This window comes from Sphaerodactylus townsendi, linkage group LG06 (genome assembly GCF_021028975.2).
Source record: "Sphaerodactylus townsendi isolate TG3544 linkage group LG06, MPM_Stown_v2.3, whole genome shotgun sequence".
In the NCBI taxonomy this organism is placed as follows: Eukaryota; Metazoa; Chordata; class Lepidosauria; order Squamata; family Sphaerodactylidae; genus Sphaerodactylus; species Sphaerodactylus townsendi.
The window spans coordinates 97,546,172-97,561,807 of NC_059430.1; the positions used below are offsets into that span (position 1 = coordinate 97,546,172).

Sequence of the window (15,636 nt, forward strand, 5' to 3'; positions counted from 1 at the left end):
GGTGGTAGCCGAAAGTGCCATCAAGTCACAGTTGATTTATGATGACCCGTAGGGTCTTCAAGGCAAGCAGTGGTCAGAAGTGGTTTGCCATTGCCTGCCTCTGTGTAGTGACCTGGACTTCCTTGGTGGTCTCTCATCAAACTACTAACTAGAGTTAGCCCTGCTTCACTTCCAAGGTCTGACAAGATTGGCTAGCCTGGGCCAATAAGGCGTGCCAGAGTATAAAGGAATAAAACGAACAGAGCAGACTAATAGGTGTCAAACTCACGACCCTCCAGATGTTATGGACTACAGCTCCCATCATCCCCTGCCAGCATCATGATGGCAGGGGATGATGGGAACTGTAGTCCATAACATCTGGAGGGTCGCGAGTTTGACACGGTTAGCGAAGTGGAAGGAAGGAATTAATCTGGAGGTATTTGAAGTACCCTGCTGGAGATGAATGTGTACAGAGAGCGGGACAGAAAGGAAAGCAAATGAAAGCCACACTGGCTCCTTCCGCATTGTAGGAGTCGACCTTAGATCGACTTGAGTCCGACCCGAGTCCTCTGCACAGACGTAGTGTCGGACTCGTGTCTGACTCGACTCACCCCCCTCTCGCCGTTGAATTTCCGAGCTCGACTGGGGGGTCGAATCGACTGGCGAACTCGGGTTGCGCTCGAGCCGAAGCCGGCAGAGTGCGGAATCTCTGTCGACTCGACTCTGCCATCTAGCCAATCACAGCTCAGTATTTTGCCCATGCACAAAACAGGAGACTCGTGGTGGCGGTGAGAAGCTTTGGGCATGTGCAGAAAGGGAGACTCGTCCCAATCAGAATGCAGCATGGGGAGGTGGTCCCGCCCTCTGAGCTCGGCTCCGGAGACACGAGTCAGCTGCTGTGCGGAGGAACGGGAGGACTCGAGCTGAGGTACGATTCCACCGACACGAGTCGAACCTGAATCGTCTCGTATGTCTGGAAGGGGCCACTGTTATAGAAAGCAAAGAAGCAGAAATTGGGGCTACCTTGGCTCACCTGAAAAGGTTTGTAGGAACAGATTTACACATTCAAGATAATGTAAACTGCTGCAGTGAAAGAAGGGGCTGAGTTTTTTCAGATTGCAGGGGGTGAATCACAATGTTCTCTGTCATGAAAAACTCCCAAGAAACAGAGAAACAAGCACAGGCAGGAGGAGACAGATGTTTTGTCCCTGGTGTGCTGGATTTCTACTTGGCACCCAAGTTTTTTATGCAAAGGAGCATTCAGACCTAGAATCTGCCTCTGCTGAATGTGTTCCATTTAACTTGGAAAGTTAAAAATCCTTTTAAAGGGCCAAAAGGCAAGGGGTGGCCCTATGCTATTTGAAGACTGGAACTTGGTTCCACCTCCTTCATACTGGCTGTTGGCAGAAAATCCACATGGGTGCTCCGCACGCAGCCAATGTTCGGTTTCCCCAATGAGGCAGGTTAAAGGTTTGTTTTTTCTTTAACCCGGATAATTGGGGGGGGGGGGGAATGTGGGGCCCCTACCAGATCAGTTACAATGTTGTGTGGATGCCCTCATATTCAGCAGGGGTTTCCTGCGAACCACACTGGGTAAAATCATCATAAGGAAGTAGTCGTTGAACCCTGTGGGACAGAATGCTCTAAACTGTTGGAACTGTATCAAGACTCTATTTGTTACTAACGATCACTAACCTGTCACAGAAAACAGCCCTGCTTGCTTCTGACAAGGTTCAAAAGTGTCCGCTGAGCCACCCTGACTGATACTTTTGTCTCTCTGGAACAGAGAATTTGTCGGCTCTTTTGAAAGCCAAAGGCAAGCAGAGAGAAAAAAATGCATTCAAAGGGAAGCATTTATGCTTGTAGGCTATCTTTGATTAGTTTTATGTTCGTTTGAGTATATCCACCCTGCTGCTCTTTCCCTTGGAGACCTACAGCAGCTCAGACTGGGCTGGTGCACTCAAAGCTATGGTCTGAGATGAGCCCTCTGGCCCCTTCCTTTTCAGCTTGGACTAAAGGATTGCATCTCGGGCCACACCCTGGTTAACTACCTGTCAGGGAAGGAAATCAGATTCTCAGTCCAGCTGTTATAAGAGGGTAGTTATGTTCCCAGAGTTCTCTTCCTGGCTGATCTAAATTCATTTTAAAACATTTGATTTTTTTCAATATATAGTACATATTGGGGTGCTGTGTGGTTTCTGGGCTGTATGGCCGTGTTCTAGCAGCATTCTCTCCTGATGTTAAATACCATGGTTTCACAGATGCATGGCCGTGTTCTGCTGTCTCCTGATAATTGCGCCTGCATCTGTGGCTGGCATCGCCAGATCCTCTGAATGCTGCCAGAAGATGCTTCAGCCAAGCAGCATCTGGAAAATGCCATAAACTCCACAACCCTTGTAAATGCTAGTGATTCCGGCCATGAAAGCCTTCGACAATATATAGTACATATTCTTTTCCTTCTCGTTAAGTCATAACCTCTGCCATACTGTTCATCTGGCCCTGTTCAAGAGCCAAACTAGGAAGCTTGCTCACTATTACTATTGAGGTCATCACGTTTTCCTGAAACAGCTGGAAAACCTCTGCTGCTTATATCAGAAGTGTAGCCTTGTGTATGTAGTGTCAGCACATGCTTACCATGTAGGGTTGCCAGAAGTTTGGAGGAGTAGGACATACTGGGGACCAGGGGCGGAACAAGGGGAACTCCACCCAGGGCGTGTATGCACACTGTGCCCCTCCCTGCCCTGGAACACCATACCATGCCCCCGGAACACCCTAGCCATGCTGTACTCCCAGGGCATCACGTCCCACCCGGTCCCATTGGCACTATGCCTCCACTGGGGACATCACCGCATTAAACAATGCTTTAGGGCAGGGGTCGGCAACCTTTACCACCCAAAGAACAATTTGGACCCATTTTCCATGGCCCCGAAGATCTATTGAGCCGGAGATTTCTCATAAGTGGTGCCACTGCATCAAACAATACTATCTCTTGCCCCATTTTTGCTTCCACTGCTGCATCAAGCTGCCGTGGGGGCAGGAGTGCACGGGCTATCCCAGGCAACCTGGCCACTCTGTTATCATTTGGCTAAGTGGATTTTATCCCACCAAAGTTGATGTGTGAAGTGCCTGTCCATGCAGGGTTTCCCCCAAGGATTTACTGTCCCAAGTAAATTGGGAACCAGTTCATACATTCTATTGGGAAAACTTTCTTTAGACTTGAGCAGGGAAGATGTTACACTTTTTTTAAAAAAAGTTCCTCCTAAAATCTGCTGACTCACACAGAAATAATAGGTTCCAAAAGTTTTGCTAAAGTCTTCTACGTGGCCTGTCATTTCTTTTCACACATGACAATGTGGCCCTTTGGGTATGGAAGGTGGGTGCTATGGTTCATCTGGCAGATGGAGAAGACCCTCAAGGAAAGTTCTAAAAAATGTAATTACAGGGACTGGGGAGTTAAAGACCAAAGGAGACTTTGCTGCTTGCATTTATGAATGAAATGAGCTGATCCTCAAAAATAGTTCTATGAACAGTCAACTTTGGTGCCTAGTGGCAGAAATGCAAAAAAGGGCCCATCCAAAGGAAACCGTTTACCAGAATGGAGTTGCACACAAACCTGGATATTTGGAGGAAGGAAAGGTACTTCTAGAAAAGCTGTTTTGGCTAAATAGCCCCATTTGAGAAACAGCCAAGCTCTTCCTCATTTTAATTATTTTTAAAACCACTTTGGCAAAATCTGCTCTTCTTTATTCTGCAGTTAGCCAAGGTCAAACAAGGAGTTTCATGGTTACGCAGGATCTGAATTCAGATTAACCATACATCATCCTTGTTCTCAAACAAAAACATTTATCAATGACAAATGCAGTGTTTGCAAGCTTGGTAATGAATTAATATATCCTCTAGTACTCTGTGACTCCCAGTATTGTGACTTGGGGGCAGTAGCTGGGGGGGGGGGGAAGGGGGGCAGGGATTTTCCCACTGGGAAAAAGAAACAGAACCTGCAAATTTGGGGTTGGGGTTATACAGTGACAGCCATACTATATAAGAGGGTGGTAAGAGTAAACACCTTGTGGGGCTTTTCTTTTCACCACCCCAATGTTTATAAGGAAGTTACTAAACTGATCTGAATTAATTTGGATGGAGACCAACTTTGCCTAACTTCAGAAAACCTGCTCCCCCCCTTCCAACCCCAAGCAAGCAGAGAAGAGTTGGTGTCACAAGCTAGAACTTAAGGACCACTCTAAAAACACAAAGCTTTATCAGTTTTCTTTTTATTTTGAAAACTCATCCAATGTTTAAATATCAGATCCCTCCCCAGAACTGCCATTTGGTCCTGCTATGGAATTCCAAACCCTCATACAAACTGGCTGAATTACAGATTGGAATCCTACTCCTCAAACTGCTTTAATTTCCATCAAACTCACAGGTATACTAACAAATGGAGATTTCAGAGCTTCAGTCAAGAACTATTCAATAGAGATTCTTGGAGGAGTGGAACCCTCAGTTTACCCAAACAGAGATGAATTCCCTTTCCCACACCACAGTGTTTGATGCTACATAATGGGTTAACTATCCATATTTCAAGACTCCCAAGCATACGATGTTATTCCCGTAGAAAAGAAGATTTTCAATCAGTGTCATCCACTGATTTAATCCAGGGATTTCCCAGGTTTACAATTAAAGAATCTGGGAGATCTATTCCCGCAGTAGCAATCCCACTCCTACTGGGAGGCAATTTCAGGAAAGTTTCTTAAATTTTCAAATGATATCTCAACAACTGCTCCAAAACATCCAGCATGTACTTTCATCTACTGGTAAAGCTTGGCTCTCAATAAATTAACAAAAAAAAAAAGCTCACAAATGCAAAATCAAGACAGGGCCATACACAAAATGACATCACTAAACATGTGTGTTAACACTTTAAACATAGTAAGGTGTGCTTGACAGTACTGTTCTATTCTGTAACAGGGCACACCACACGTAACAGGGTCTTCCTGGCACACGATAGGCATAAGAATAGTTGGATTACATTCTATAGATAAGTTCTGCATATGGAAATGCTTTTCTGGAGCACAAAAAGCCTTCCACTGAGAAGCTCTTTCACTGGAGGGAAGGTGCCCCCATTTGCTGAACAGATCCACAGGATCCAATCTAGTGCTTTGGGCAAGCATTCATACTCACCTCATGACAGCTGCAGAACCCGTAACTCAATTCTGATGCTACCTAGGTTGGTCAGAAAGCAAGTTCTAATGAAGTTACGAAAAAAGTGAAGGAAAATGAGTTACTGGATAATGTTTATTTCCTGGAAGCTATGAATTTGGGAAAGCAGAAGCAGATGCGACTAACAGCAGAGCTCAGCGTAAGGAGCGATGCAATTAAGCAGGTTGAGAGAGAGAGAGTTGAAGATGTCCAGTAAGAAAAGGTCTCTTGATTTCCAAGCATACTCCTAGATGGTGGCCATCACTAGCAAACTGCTCTATCAGCCTCAAAGGAAGACCAACTGTGACATCCCATTACAGGGTGAAATGCCCTATTAAAAACACCGCAAAAGGAACACCACAAAAAACACCACAAAAGGAAAAACACCACAAAAGGAACCGAGTGACTATTTGTTTTATATTTAAGGAGAAGTGTGAGGAGACTTCAACAGTTGCTGAAAGTGCCTGTTGTAAGCAAACATTTGAAAGAAACCTGTCTTCAGATACTAAGCCTTGTTTAAGTCTATTCCTACTATATTTGGTCACAAATATATTGAAAAAAAGTATCTGGCTGCACTGTAAACCAGGAAACTGGGGGGAAAGGGGGTGCATAAACCAATGTATGGCTCCCCACATGCTCATTTACACAGCCCCCCCATACAAAAACCACACCTGGAGTCTTACCTAGCTTGAAAATCTGTGTTTACAATCTCTTTTTAAAAAATGAATTCACTTCCAGGAGTTAGAACGTAGGTAGTTCTGGTATTATCAGGTACATCTTCAGTAATTCTTCAAAATATAAACCAGGGCAAAATCTTGAGAACATTTTTTGAAAAGAAGTGACCCTTTTTAATAATAAACAAGAAACATGCTTAAAGGAAACCCCCAGTTATGTGGCACAAGCTATACACTTTTCCTTCCACAAACCAGCCATGGCAGGAAAGTCACAGAAGAACAGAGGTGGTCTTTCCCTGCCTGTCAGCATCAAGGGACAAGTTTGCATCCAGATGTGCATTCAGCATCTCTCCTCAGCCCCATGCTCTAGAAATGCACGTGTGTGTGTTTGGGGGTGCTTCCATTACCCAGAAGAGTTCAAGAAAAGCAGTTTCCCCTTCCAAGGCACCTCAGAGTCAGTCCAAGGACACGTGAGACAGACCAAGAAGTTGGTGCCCTTCAGTTTGCTTGTTAAAACTAACCCAGGCTGTGGATCTTTTGCCAACTAACTCACCAGCAGGCTTCCAGATGAGAGGCCAGCTCTTACAAAGTGTCACAAACTGAGATATTTTCCCCCTCCACCCATTGGGAGAGGCTGCCATCTCCCGCTTGCTTCCCTCCCCTAAGATAACTTTTCAAGAGTCACCATGTAGCACTCTGCCTGAGTGATGACTTAATGCCCATTAAGCACCCATTCCGCTGGCTTGCAGGAGGTGGCAGGCCCCATGCCCACACAACAGTAATCCATGTCCACCAGGAAGTCTTGGCTGCCACCTATACAGCAAGATAACAGGATGCAAACCAAGCAGGACCCCAACAAAAACGTCAAGTCACGGTTCACTAGAGCCTCTGGAAACTGCTGACAAGGAGGCCCATTGGAGAACACGAGCTAGCGCCAGTTGCCACCGAGGCAACAGAATTGGAAGTGGATGGCTCATTTGCTAGACATATTGTTTTTTGGATGCACTGCTACTTGGCCGACTGGACTGCCTCTCCTGAGGGAGGTGGACATCGGGACCTTGTGTTGCAAACACATCAGGGGGCTTCTTCCCATCTCGCAAGGCCAAGGTTTCTTCAGTGTTGAAATTGGCCCAGTTCTGCTCACTGGACAGCTTGTTGTAGGCCTGGTAGGGTGGGTTATGTCTCTCAGCCATCGGGAGGTAGAAGTAGGGCTTGTCTGGATATGGCCTGCTGGGTATTTCACAAAGCTTGGTTGAGTAGCCATTGGCATCGCAGGGCAGCGGGGGAGCAGACGAGGAACAGCAGCCACCTTCCTTCACAGTGTGGAGTAGACTCTTGCCGCAGAGGTGGAAGAGCTCTAGAAGGTTGAGGACAAGGGAGATCATGCCTACCACAAGCATAAAGATGATGAAGATAGTCTTCTCAGTGGGGCGAGAGACAAAACAGTCCACCAGGTGCGGGCATGGGTGTCCCTCACACACAAAGCGTGCATTCATAATGAAGCCATATAGGTACCACTGGCCCACGAGAAAACCTGCCTCAAAGGCGCTCTTGAACACCACACTGATTATGTAAGTCCACATCAGAGGTCCACGGATTCTAATCCTCCCATCCTCTGCCACAGAGATCTTGGCCATCTTCTTCTCGATTGCCATGAGGGTGGCCTCCACCTTGTAATCCTTGGACTGCATGGCCCGCAGCTCACTTTCCCGCTCCTTCAGCTTCTCCTCTCGCCGGGAGAGGTAGATGACGTGCCCCAGGTAGACCAAGGTGGGCGTGCTGACAAAGAGGAACTGAAGCACCCAGTAACGGACGTGAGAAATGGGGAAGGCTTTGTCGTAACACACGTTCGTGCATCCAGGCTGCTTGGTGTTGCAGACAAAGTCCGACTGCTCGTCCCCCCAGACAGATTCTCCAGCGAGACCCAGGATGAGAATGCGGAAGATGAAGAGGACCGTCAGCCAGATCTTCCCTATGACTGTTGAGTGCTCCTGCACCTGGTCCAGCAACTTCTCCAGAAAGCCCCAGTCACCCATCTTCTGCTAGTAACAGCAAGGAGACAAGAGGACAGGAGTCAGCCCTTTATAAAAAACGTTATTTGTATGAGAACTTGGGATATAGAAGGGTATCTTATCAGTTTTTGGAAGCTAAGTAGAGTCGGTACTTGGGTTGGGAACTACCCGAAAGACTATGCAGAGGAAGGCAATGACAAACCACCTCTGCTTTTTATTTGCATTGAAAGCCCCTTTCTGGGGTCACCATAAGACCATTGGAAATAGACACCACACACCCATGTTAACCCAGCAAGGAATACTATAGTGATGGAGTCTCTGTCGCTCATTACCTGAGCAGCTCATGACCCAAAGTAGAGGAGGGGCAGAAGAAGGGACTGAGGGAGGCAGAGAAGAAGTAGGAGTCTTGGAAAAGAAGAGCTGGTAGAAGAATGCCAAAGAAAGAAGAGAGTCATACATGACTAGGATTTCTAGCTCTGGGTTGGGAATTACCAGGAGATTTGGGGAGTAGAGGGACTTTAATAGGATATAATGAACACAGTCCACTTTTCCAAAGTGACTGTTTTTTTCTATGTGAACTGATCTCTGTGTAATCCCAGGAAATCTCTTTGGATGTTGGCAACTCTATTAACATGGCTAGGAGTTGTGGAGGCGAAGAGAAGGCAGAAGTTTGGAATAGTGTAGTGCTTAGAGACATTGCTGTATAATGGTTAGAACCATGAGCAAAATCTCTCACACTGATCTAAAGCTGACTAGGAGTCTGTGGGTTAGTTGCCCTCTCTCACCGCAGCCTACCCCACAGGGTGGTTGTGAGAATAAAATGTAGAGGACAGAGAACTATGCCTACCACCCACAGCTCCTTTGAAGGTAGGCAGAATGAAAAAAAAGAGTACTCTTACAATAGTCTGCCACAGTGTGGGCTGTAGAACAACCTAATCCACACATCTTCATGAGCAAAAATGAAGAAGAGTAGTAGCAGTAGTAGGAGTTTGGATTTATATCCCCCCTTTCTCTCCTGTAAGGAGACTCAAAGGGGTTTACAATCTCCTCTCCCTTCCTCCCCCCACAACAAACACCCTGAGAGGTGTGTGGGGGGGCTGGGGGCTGAGAGAGCTCTGAAGAACTGTGACTAGCCCAAGGTCACCCAGCTGGCATGTGTTGGAGTGCACAAGTTAATCTGGTTCCCCAGATAAGCCTCCACAGCTCAAGTGGCAGAGCAGGGAATCAAACCCAGTTCTCCAGATTAAAGTGCACCTGCTCTTAGCCACTACACCATGCTGGCTCCTGCATGAGTACTATGTCCCTCCCTACTTTAGAAACAGGGTAAAGAAAACCATCCTTTGTTCCTTCCCAGCCATTCCCAAGACCATCATGACTCTCTTATAAAGAAAAAGAGTCCAGGGCTAACTTCAGCCCATACTTTGTTCTGGTGCCTTTACTGCTTTAGAGTTCCGCAAGACTTACTCCGTGGTTTGAAGGACAGAAGGGGGCCCCCATGTGCTTTGGCAAGTAAAGCACACATACACACAGAGTGTATATATGCTGAGAGTCATGAAGTCAAAGAGTGTGGTAGAATTTGTGAATATTCAATACATAGCATAGTTGCCAACCTCCAAGTGGGGCCTGGACATCTCCCATAATGATAACTGATCTCCAGACTACAGAGATCAGATCCCCCCAAAGATGTCTTCTCTCCAAACTAAAGAGTCCCAAATGCTGCAGCCTCTCCTCATAAGGAAGGTACTCCAATCCCTCAACCATCCTTGTTGCCCTTCTCTGCATTTTTTCTATCCTTCACCTCTACAGGCTCTACCCTAAATATCCAAGCCCTACTTGGAGGTTACAAACTCTAAACGTGAATGTTAAATACATGCTTGTATTACATTCTGAGGAGTAAGCTGTGTGATGACAAAAGTCCCAGGGATGCCAAGATCTCTCTTCTTGTACTGGGCAAAATAAAATTCTGCACTGATACATCCAGTACTCTGTAGAACACTTTTCTCCCACCCTTTCTTCAGGTAGCTCAGGGTAGCATGGGTGGTTTCTCCTTCCCTAGTCTACCATCCCAACAAGCCCTTGAGACAGGCAAAACTGAAAGAGAGCGGCTGTTCAACGTTCCATGGTGAGTTCATGGAAGAACAGATAACCAGGGTCTTCCAGATCCAAATGTCTAAAACCATTTCACCTCCCTAAAGATGCACATTGTGGGAAATAAGACATGATGAAAGTATTAATACAGGATTTCTTCTAGGGTGAGGCTAGAAAGAAGTACTGACTTTCAAAAACCCATAGGTCTCTTTGAGTAATAATTCTCCCTTAACTTTGTTTATTGCAGAAGTGGAGTCCAGCACATGGGTCAGAAATGCTAGGCACTGCTTGAAGACTGCCAGTGAGGGGGAATCCCTAGGCAACCAATCCCACGGCTTACCATGATTTTTTTCCCCTACCGGTAATATCCAGCTGATACCTTTCTGTCTGCGGGTTAAATCCCCCATTGTGTCATGGAAACTTGCTGAGTAATCTTGGACCAATCTCACTCTCTCAGCTCAACCTACCTTACAGGGGGCGTTGTGAGGTTAAAATGGGGTACAGGAGAACAATGTAAGCTGTTTTAGGGCCCCGTTGGTGAAAAAGTTAAAAAGTATAAATGAAGTTTAAAAATTTTAAAAATCAAATACACAGGTAGGACTTAAAGAAAGGGACCTGGATGTAAATGCTGGTGCAACATAGCTGAATCACAGCCACTGTACCTCATTAACCAACAGGAATTTAAAAAATAATAAATTGCAAAATGCATCAAAACCTTGAAAACCAGCTATCCTTTAGCAGAAGAGTATTGGTTACAAGGCTTGGGATGCCTCAGAGTTCAAAAGTTCACCTAACTTCTCAAGGACACCTTTATAGGACATTCTGTATTTATAAGCAATAAGAAAGAATCAAAGATTTATCACCCTATTCAAGTTCTCTCCCTTATTTTTTTAATCATAAATTTAAGCATTGGATCTTTCCTAAGTTATTTTTTGTAAGTTTCACATTGTCCAGATACACATTTATGCTGTGTCCTTTTTATACATGAAGCCAAGTGAATGAATGAACGAGTAGAAAATCTCTGTATGGATGTGCTAACAGATTTTTTAGAACTTAAAAAAAAATCCTTTAGAAAACCTGCGATTGAGGAGAAAGGGAAAGTATAAAAAAAAGAAGCCAGAAGTGCGACAGTCCATTACGTTCCCTACCCATTTTTCTCACCTTAAAAGCTCTTCTCCCTTAACTCTTCCCCACAACTCAAAAGACAGTACTTTCTCTCTCTGATTCTAATTGTTATAAAGGGCAGGAAGCCAATTAAAAACGGATCCCCTTTCGGGTTTGGCTCTTAAAGCGCTAGCCTTTAAACCCCCACTCAGAGAAAGAGAGGTACTCGCTGGAATCAGAAAAGCCAAAAAGATAATGGGACAGTGAAAGGTGAAATTATGTCAGGAGAGACCCTAGAAATACAAGTGGCAGTCTTCTGCAAAAAGTTCATTCCCTTTTGAACCGAAGCAGCCTAATACTGCCAAGGAAAGAAAACCGCAGCCTAACTTGGTCCTAGGCTTTGGACAGCCATTTGACCTTCGTAGATCAGCAGGTGAAGCTTTTCACACAGTTGAGACAAGTGCTTTCACCTGATGATCCATGGTTGTTCAAGTTGAAATGCTAATTTCTGAGGCAGAATCTGGCAACTCTGCGCAGGTTCAGTGCCTGTGAACCTAGTTAGGGCTCCATTTGAGAAAGACTACTAGATTTAGAGCTTATTTTTTTACAGTAAGGCTGGACATGGGGGCTTGTTTAGAGGGCACGGCTGTGCCTTTGAGCATGTTCAAAGTACCTTTGCCTTCTCCATGGACTAAATCAGTCCACTGAGGAGAAAAGTCAGTTCTAAGGCATTTGTTAGTCAGTTTTGAACCTCACAATTTGGCATTGGTAACACCTCAAGGGTTGGACCCTGCATGTCATAACTACGGAGCTACGGGATTGAAAAAACCCCAGCAAATTCAGCTAATAGTACTCACCAGTCACCACTAAGCAGTTTCTCAACCTGGAAGTCCAAATCCTTGCTTTGAAAGGTCCGAATTCAGTTCTGCTCCAAAGTTGGAAGAGAAAAAAAAATGCAACAGAGGAGGGTTCCAGCACTGTGCCAGCACAGAACTCTTTTTGCTGGGATCCAGGAAACTCCAGTGATGTTATGAAGAGATGACCAACTCTTGGATGAGTTCAGAGGGGAGGAGCTGGAGGAAATAGGGTGGGAGGAGAGAGGAGGGAGAGCGGTGGAGATTGAGGGCAGTTTGCAACACACTGGCTGGTTCTTTGTCACAGTGCGCCAGCTGTTCAAGCAGGTGGACCACAGGGTCAAGAAGGGAAGCCAGGGTGACATCACCTGCTTCCTGGCTAGATCCTGAAAAAAAGCCCTGAAAGACAGAACACAGGGTGAAGCTGAGAGTCCACTGAGGGGGCACTGAGGCAGGCTGCAACCTTGCAGGCTCTTCTTGTTTTCCTAAGAGAGGGAAAAGCTGTCGGGTGGGGGGGGGGGAATAGGAAGTGCAGGAAAACAGCCCTGACTGAAATAACAAACGTTGCAGGTTGGGAGGCCTTTGTGGCCGAGAGCAATGAGGGGGGAAATCCTGGACAACACTGTGAAGCGTGGGAATCTTTGCTGGGCAAAAATTAACTTGTCCGGAGCCTGGCTGCAGACAGGGGGACACTGGTCTGGAAATAAGTACGCGCTTGCACCTTGCTTGCTCTAAAGGATACCACAAGCACAAGCATGATTCAAAAAGGTGGCCATCCTGCCCTTTGCAGCATGTTCTCGCCTTTCTGCAGAAGGATCTCACTAGGATCTCACAGTAAAATAGATTTGATGACAGTCTGCAGTAATTCTGCATAGGATTGCACAGTGGTGGCCCATTCAACTTAGTGAAACTTAGGTCGTTTCCCCACTTACCTCGACCACCCTTTGCTGCGCGCTACTCTCAGCGCATGTCATTCGCTCCCGGGCTTCCCCATCAAAAGGCGCCGTTTTGAGGAGCGCCAGGAATGACACGCGCTGAGGGGGCGCGAGAGTGGCAGCGTTGGAGCGGCTGTGTTGTCGCCGCCCCTGTAGTGGGGAGTGCTGCGGGACCCCACACTACTTGGGGAGAGTAGCGCGCAGCAGACTGTAAGTGGGGAAACGACCTTAGTTCTGAGTAAACATGCATAGAGTCAGACCCGAAGTTTTGTGGATGCCAAGAATGCAACTAGCTTTCCAGCTGGAATTATCCCCAAGAGCAGAAGAAGACTGGCCCAGATCCTACTCTGACCCTGTGTCTGTGTGTAAAGTGCCATCAGGTTATAACAAGTAGGGGTTTCAAAGCAAAAGACTAGGGCTCCTTCTGCACATGCAGAATAATGCATTTTCAATCCACTTTCAATGCATTTTGCAGCTGGATTTTACTGTGCGGAATAGCAAAATCCACTTGCAAACAATTGTGAAAGTGGATTAAAAATGCATTATTCTGCATGTGCGGAAGGGGCTTAACAGAGTTAGTTTGCGATTGCCTTCCTCTGCATAATGACCTTGATATTCCTTGGTGGTCTCCTATCCAAGTACTCACCAGGGTCAACCCTGCTAAGCTTGGCCCTACTCTAACCCCCAGCCTGTCCTCACAGATATGTTACCTTATCCTCAAAGAGCCCCTGCCACTCTGTGAGGGAACATGTGCTTGGGAGGGTTGCTGACTCAGAGCTGGGAAATCCTTCAGGATCTGGGCACGGAGCCTGGGAAGGGGGGAGTTTGGAGGGATTTCATCAGGAATGTGATGCCACACCGTCTACATTCCAGAGCTGCCGTTCCCTCTGAGGAAATGGATCTCTGCGGTCTGGAGATCAACTGTAGTTCTGGGAGTGCTCCAGGCCCAACCTGGAGGCTGGCAACTGACTCCACGTCTGTGCCTCTGAGAAAGGTCTCTGCTTGAGATCTTAGCGAAGGCGAAACCACAGGATCCTTTTTTTAACAGACCCAACTCACTTTCCTCCCAGCCATTCAGCAGCGGCGAGGAATATAATTTTAAAAGACTGCGGGGGTTGCTGATCCAGTGGTGGCGAACCTTTGGCACTCCAGATGTTATGGACTACAATTCCCATCAGCCCCTGCCAGCATGCTGATGGGAATTGTAGTCCATAACATCTGGAGTGCCAAAGGTTCGCCACCACGGGCTAGGCCAGGGACTCTGGTGTGGGGAGCAGGAGGGGTTCCTGCCTCTCTTTTTGCACCATTTCCTCTGACAAAACCTTCCTGCGGGGGGGGGGGCGGGGAGGTTTGGCCTGTTTTGGAGCCAGGCATGCAGTCTCCCATATCAAAAAAGGTTTTTTTGCAGTTTGGCCCAGAATCAGAACAGGAAGTTTTACAAGTTAGATGGTCAGTATTGTGAAGAGGAGACCACAGACAAAGTTCATAACTCATGAAGTCTATAAAATTACGCACGGGGTAGAAAATGTTGACAGAGAGAAATTTTTCTCTCTTTCTCACAATACTAGAACCAGGGGGCATCCATTGAAAATGCTGGGCGGGGGGGGGGGGAGAGAATTAGGACTAATTAAAGGAAACATTTCTTCACACAACGCGTGATTGGTGTTTGGAATATGCTGCCACAGGAGGTGGTGATGGCCACTAACCTGGATGGCTTTAAAAGGGGCTTGGACAGATTTATGGAGGAGAAGTCGATCTCTGGGTACCAATCTTGATCCTCCTTGATCTGAGATTGCAAATGCCTTAACAGACCAGGTGCTCAGGAGCAGCAGCAGAAGGCCATTGCTTTCACATCCTGCATGTGAGCTCCCAAAGGCATCTGGTGAGCCACTGTGAGTACCAGAGTCCTGGACTAGATGGACTCTGGTCTTATCCCGCAGACTCTTTCTTATGTTCTTATGAAGTACCCACAAAAGGAACATCAGGAGAGAACCTTGAACTGAATTGGATGGCAGCAAGAGTCCAGACTAGACTAGAATGCTGTTAATTTCTCCAGAATACACCCCACTGTCAAACTTTCCTTATTCTAAGATGGCAATCAGAAGTGATCCCTTAACTCAGTCTTTTCAGTCCATGGCTTAACAATTGTGAATGCTTGCTAAACTGCTTCGTATTGCATTTTCCCAAATCAGTACATATGCAAAGACACAGTGCTGATTCACATTGACTAGTGGCCATGAGCTCTGCTAGGGAGTACTTAAACGGGCACTGAAGGGTAAGATTTTATTGAAACACAGCATTCACTGGTCGATTCCCCACTTCAAAAATGAAAGTAGATTCAAACCGGTTTGGTAAGATTCGAGACCTTTTGAGCACGGTTTCATGGTCTCCACTGCAGCTTCTGCCCCCTTGTTCCCAGAAACACAGCAGCCATGCAGGTGTCCCCACTGTCTGCGGATCAAACGCGTGATCCGCTCAGGAGCTATCCTGATTGGCTACTGCATTGTGCTGGGGCGGAAATTTTTTTTCTTTCAAACTGATGGATCCACGTCTCTGCAAGCATGCGCAGAATGATCCTACAGGGGATTAAAACAAAGCCCCGTTTCCACGTGCCTTCGTGTATTAGTTTTTAAGTGAATGCAAGGTAGACACAAACACACTCCCCTCCCCCCTCCCCACAACTACAAAAAGGTTACAGTGTCCAGAGGTGGGTCTTTATGCTTGAAATAATGAATGTTGTGCAGAAGGGACTGGACTTGCTCCAGCATTTTAAGGGCCTAAAATAAAATGAAAA

General features: G+C 46.4%; 1 protein-coding gene across 1 annotated transcript; it reads right to left on the reverse strand.

Annotated features, from left to right (window-relative positions):
• Nucleotides 1–4,231: 4,231 nt before the first annotated feature.
• GJA4 (gap junction protein alpha 4) lies at nucleotides 4,232–12,197 on the reverse strand. Its single transcript, XM_048502428.1, has 2 exons — nucleotides 11,911–12,197; nucleotides 4,232–7,891 (listed from the first exon to the last, which is right to left on the reverse strand). The coding sequence occupies exon 2, from the start codon at nucleotides 7,883–7,885 to the stop codon at nucleotides 6,830–6,832; it is 1,056 nt and encodes a 351-aa protein (XP_048358385.1). The 5' UTR covers nucleotides 7,886–7,891; nucleotides 11,911–12,197; the 3' UTR covers nucleotides 4,232–6,829.
• Nucleotides 12,198–15,636: the final 3,439 nt, after the last annotated feature.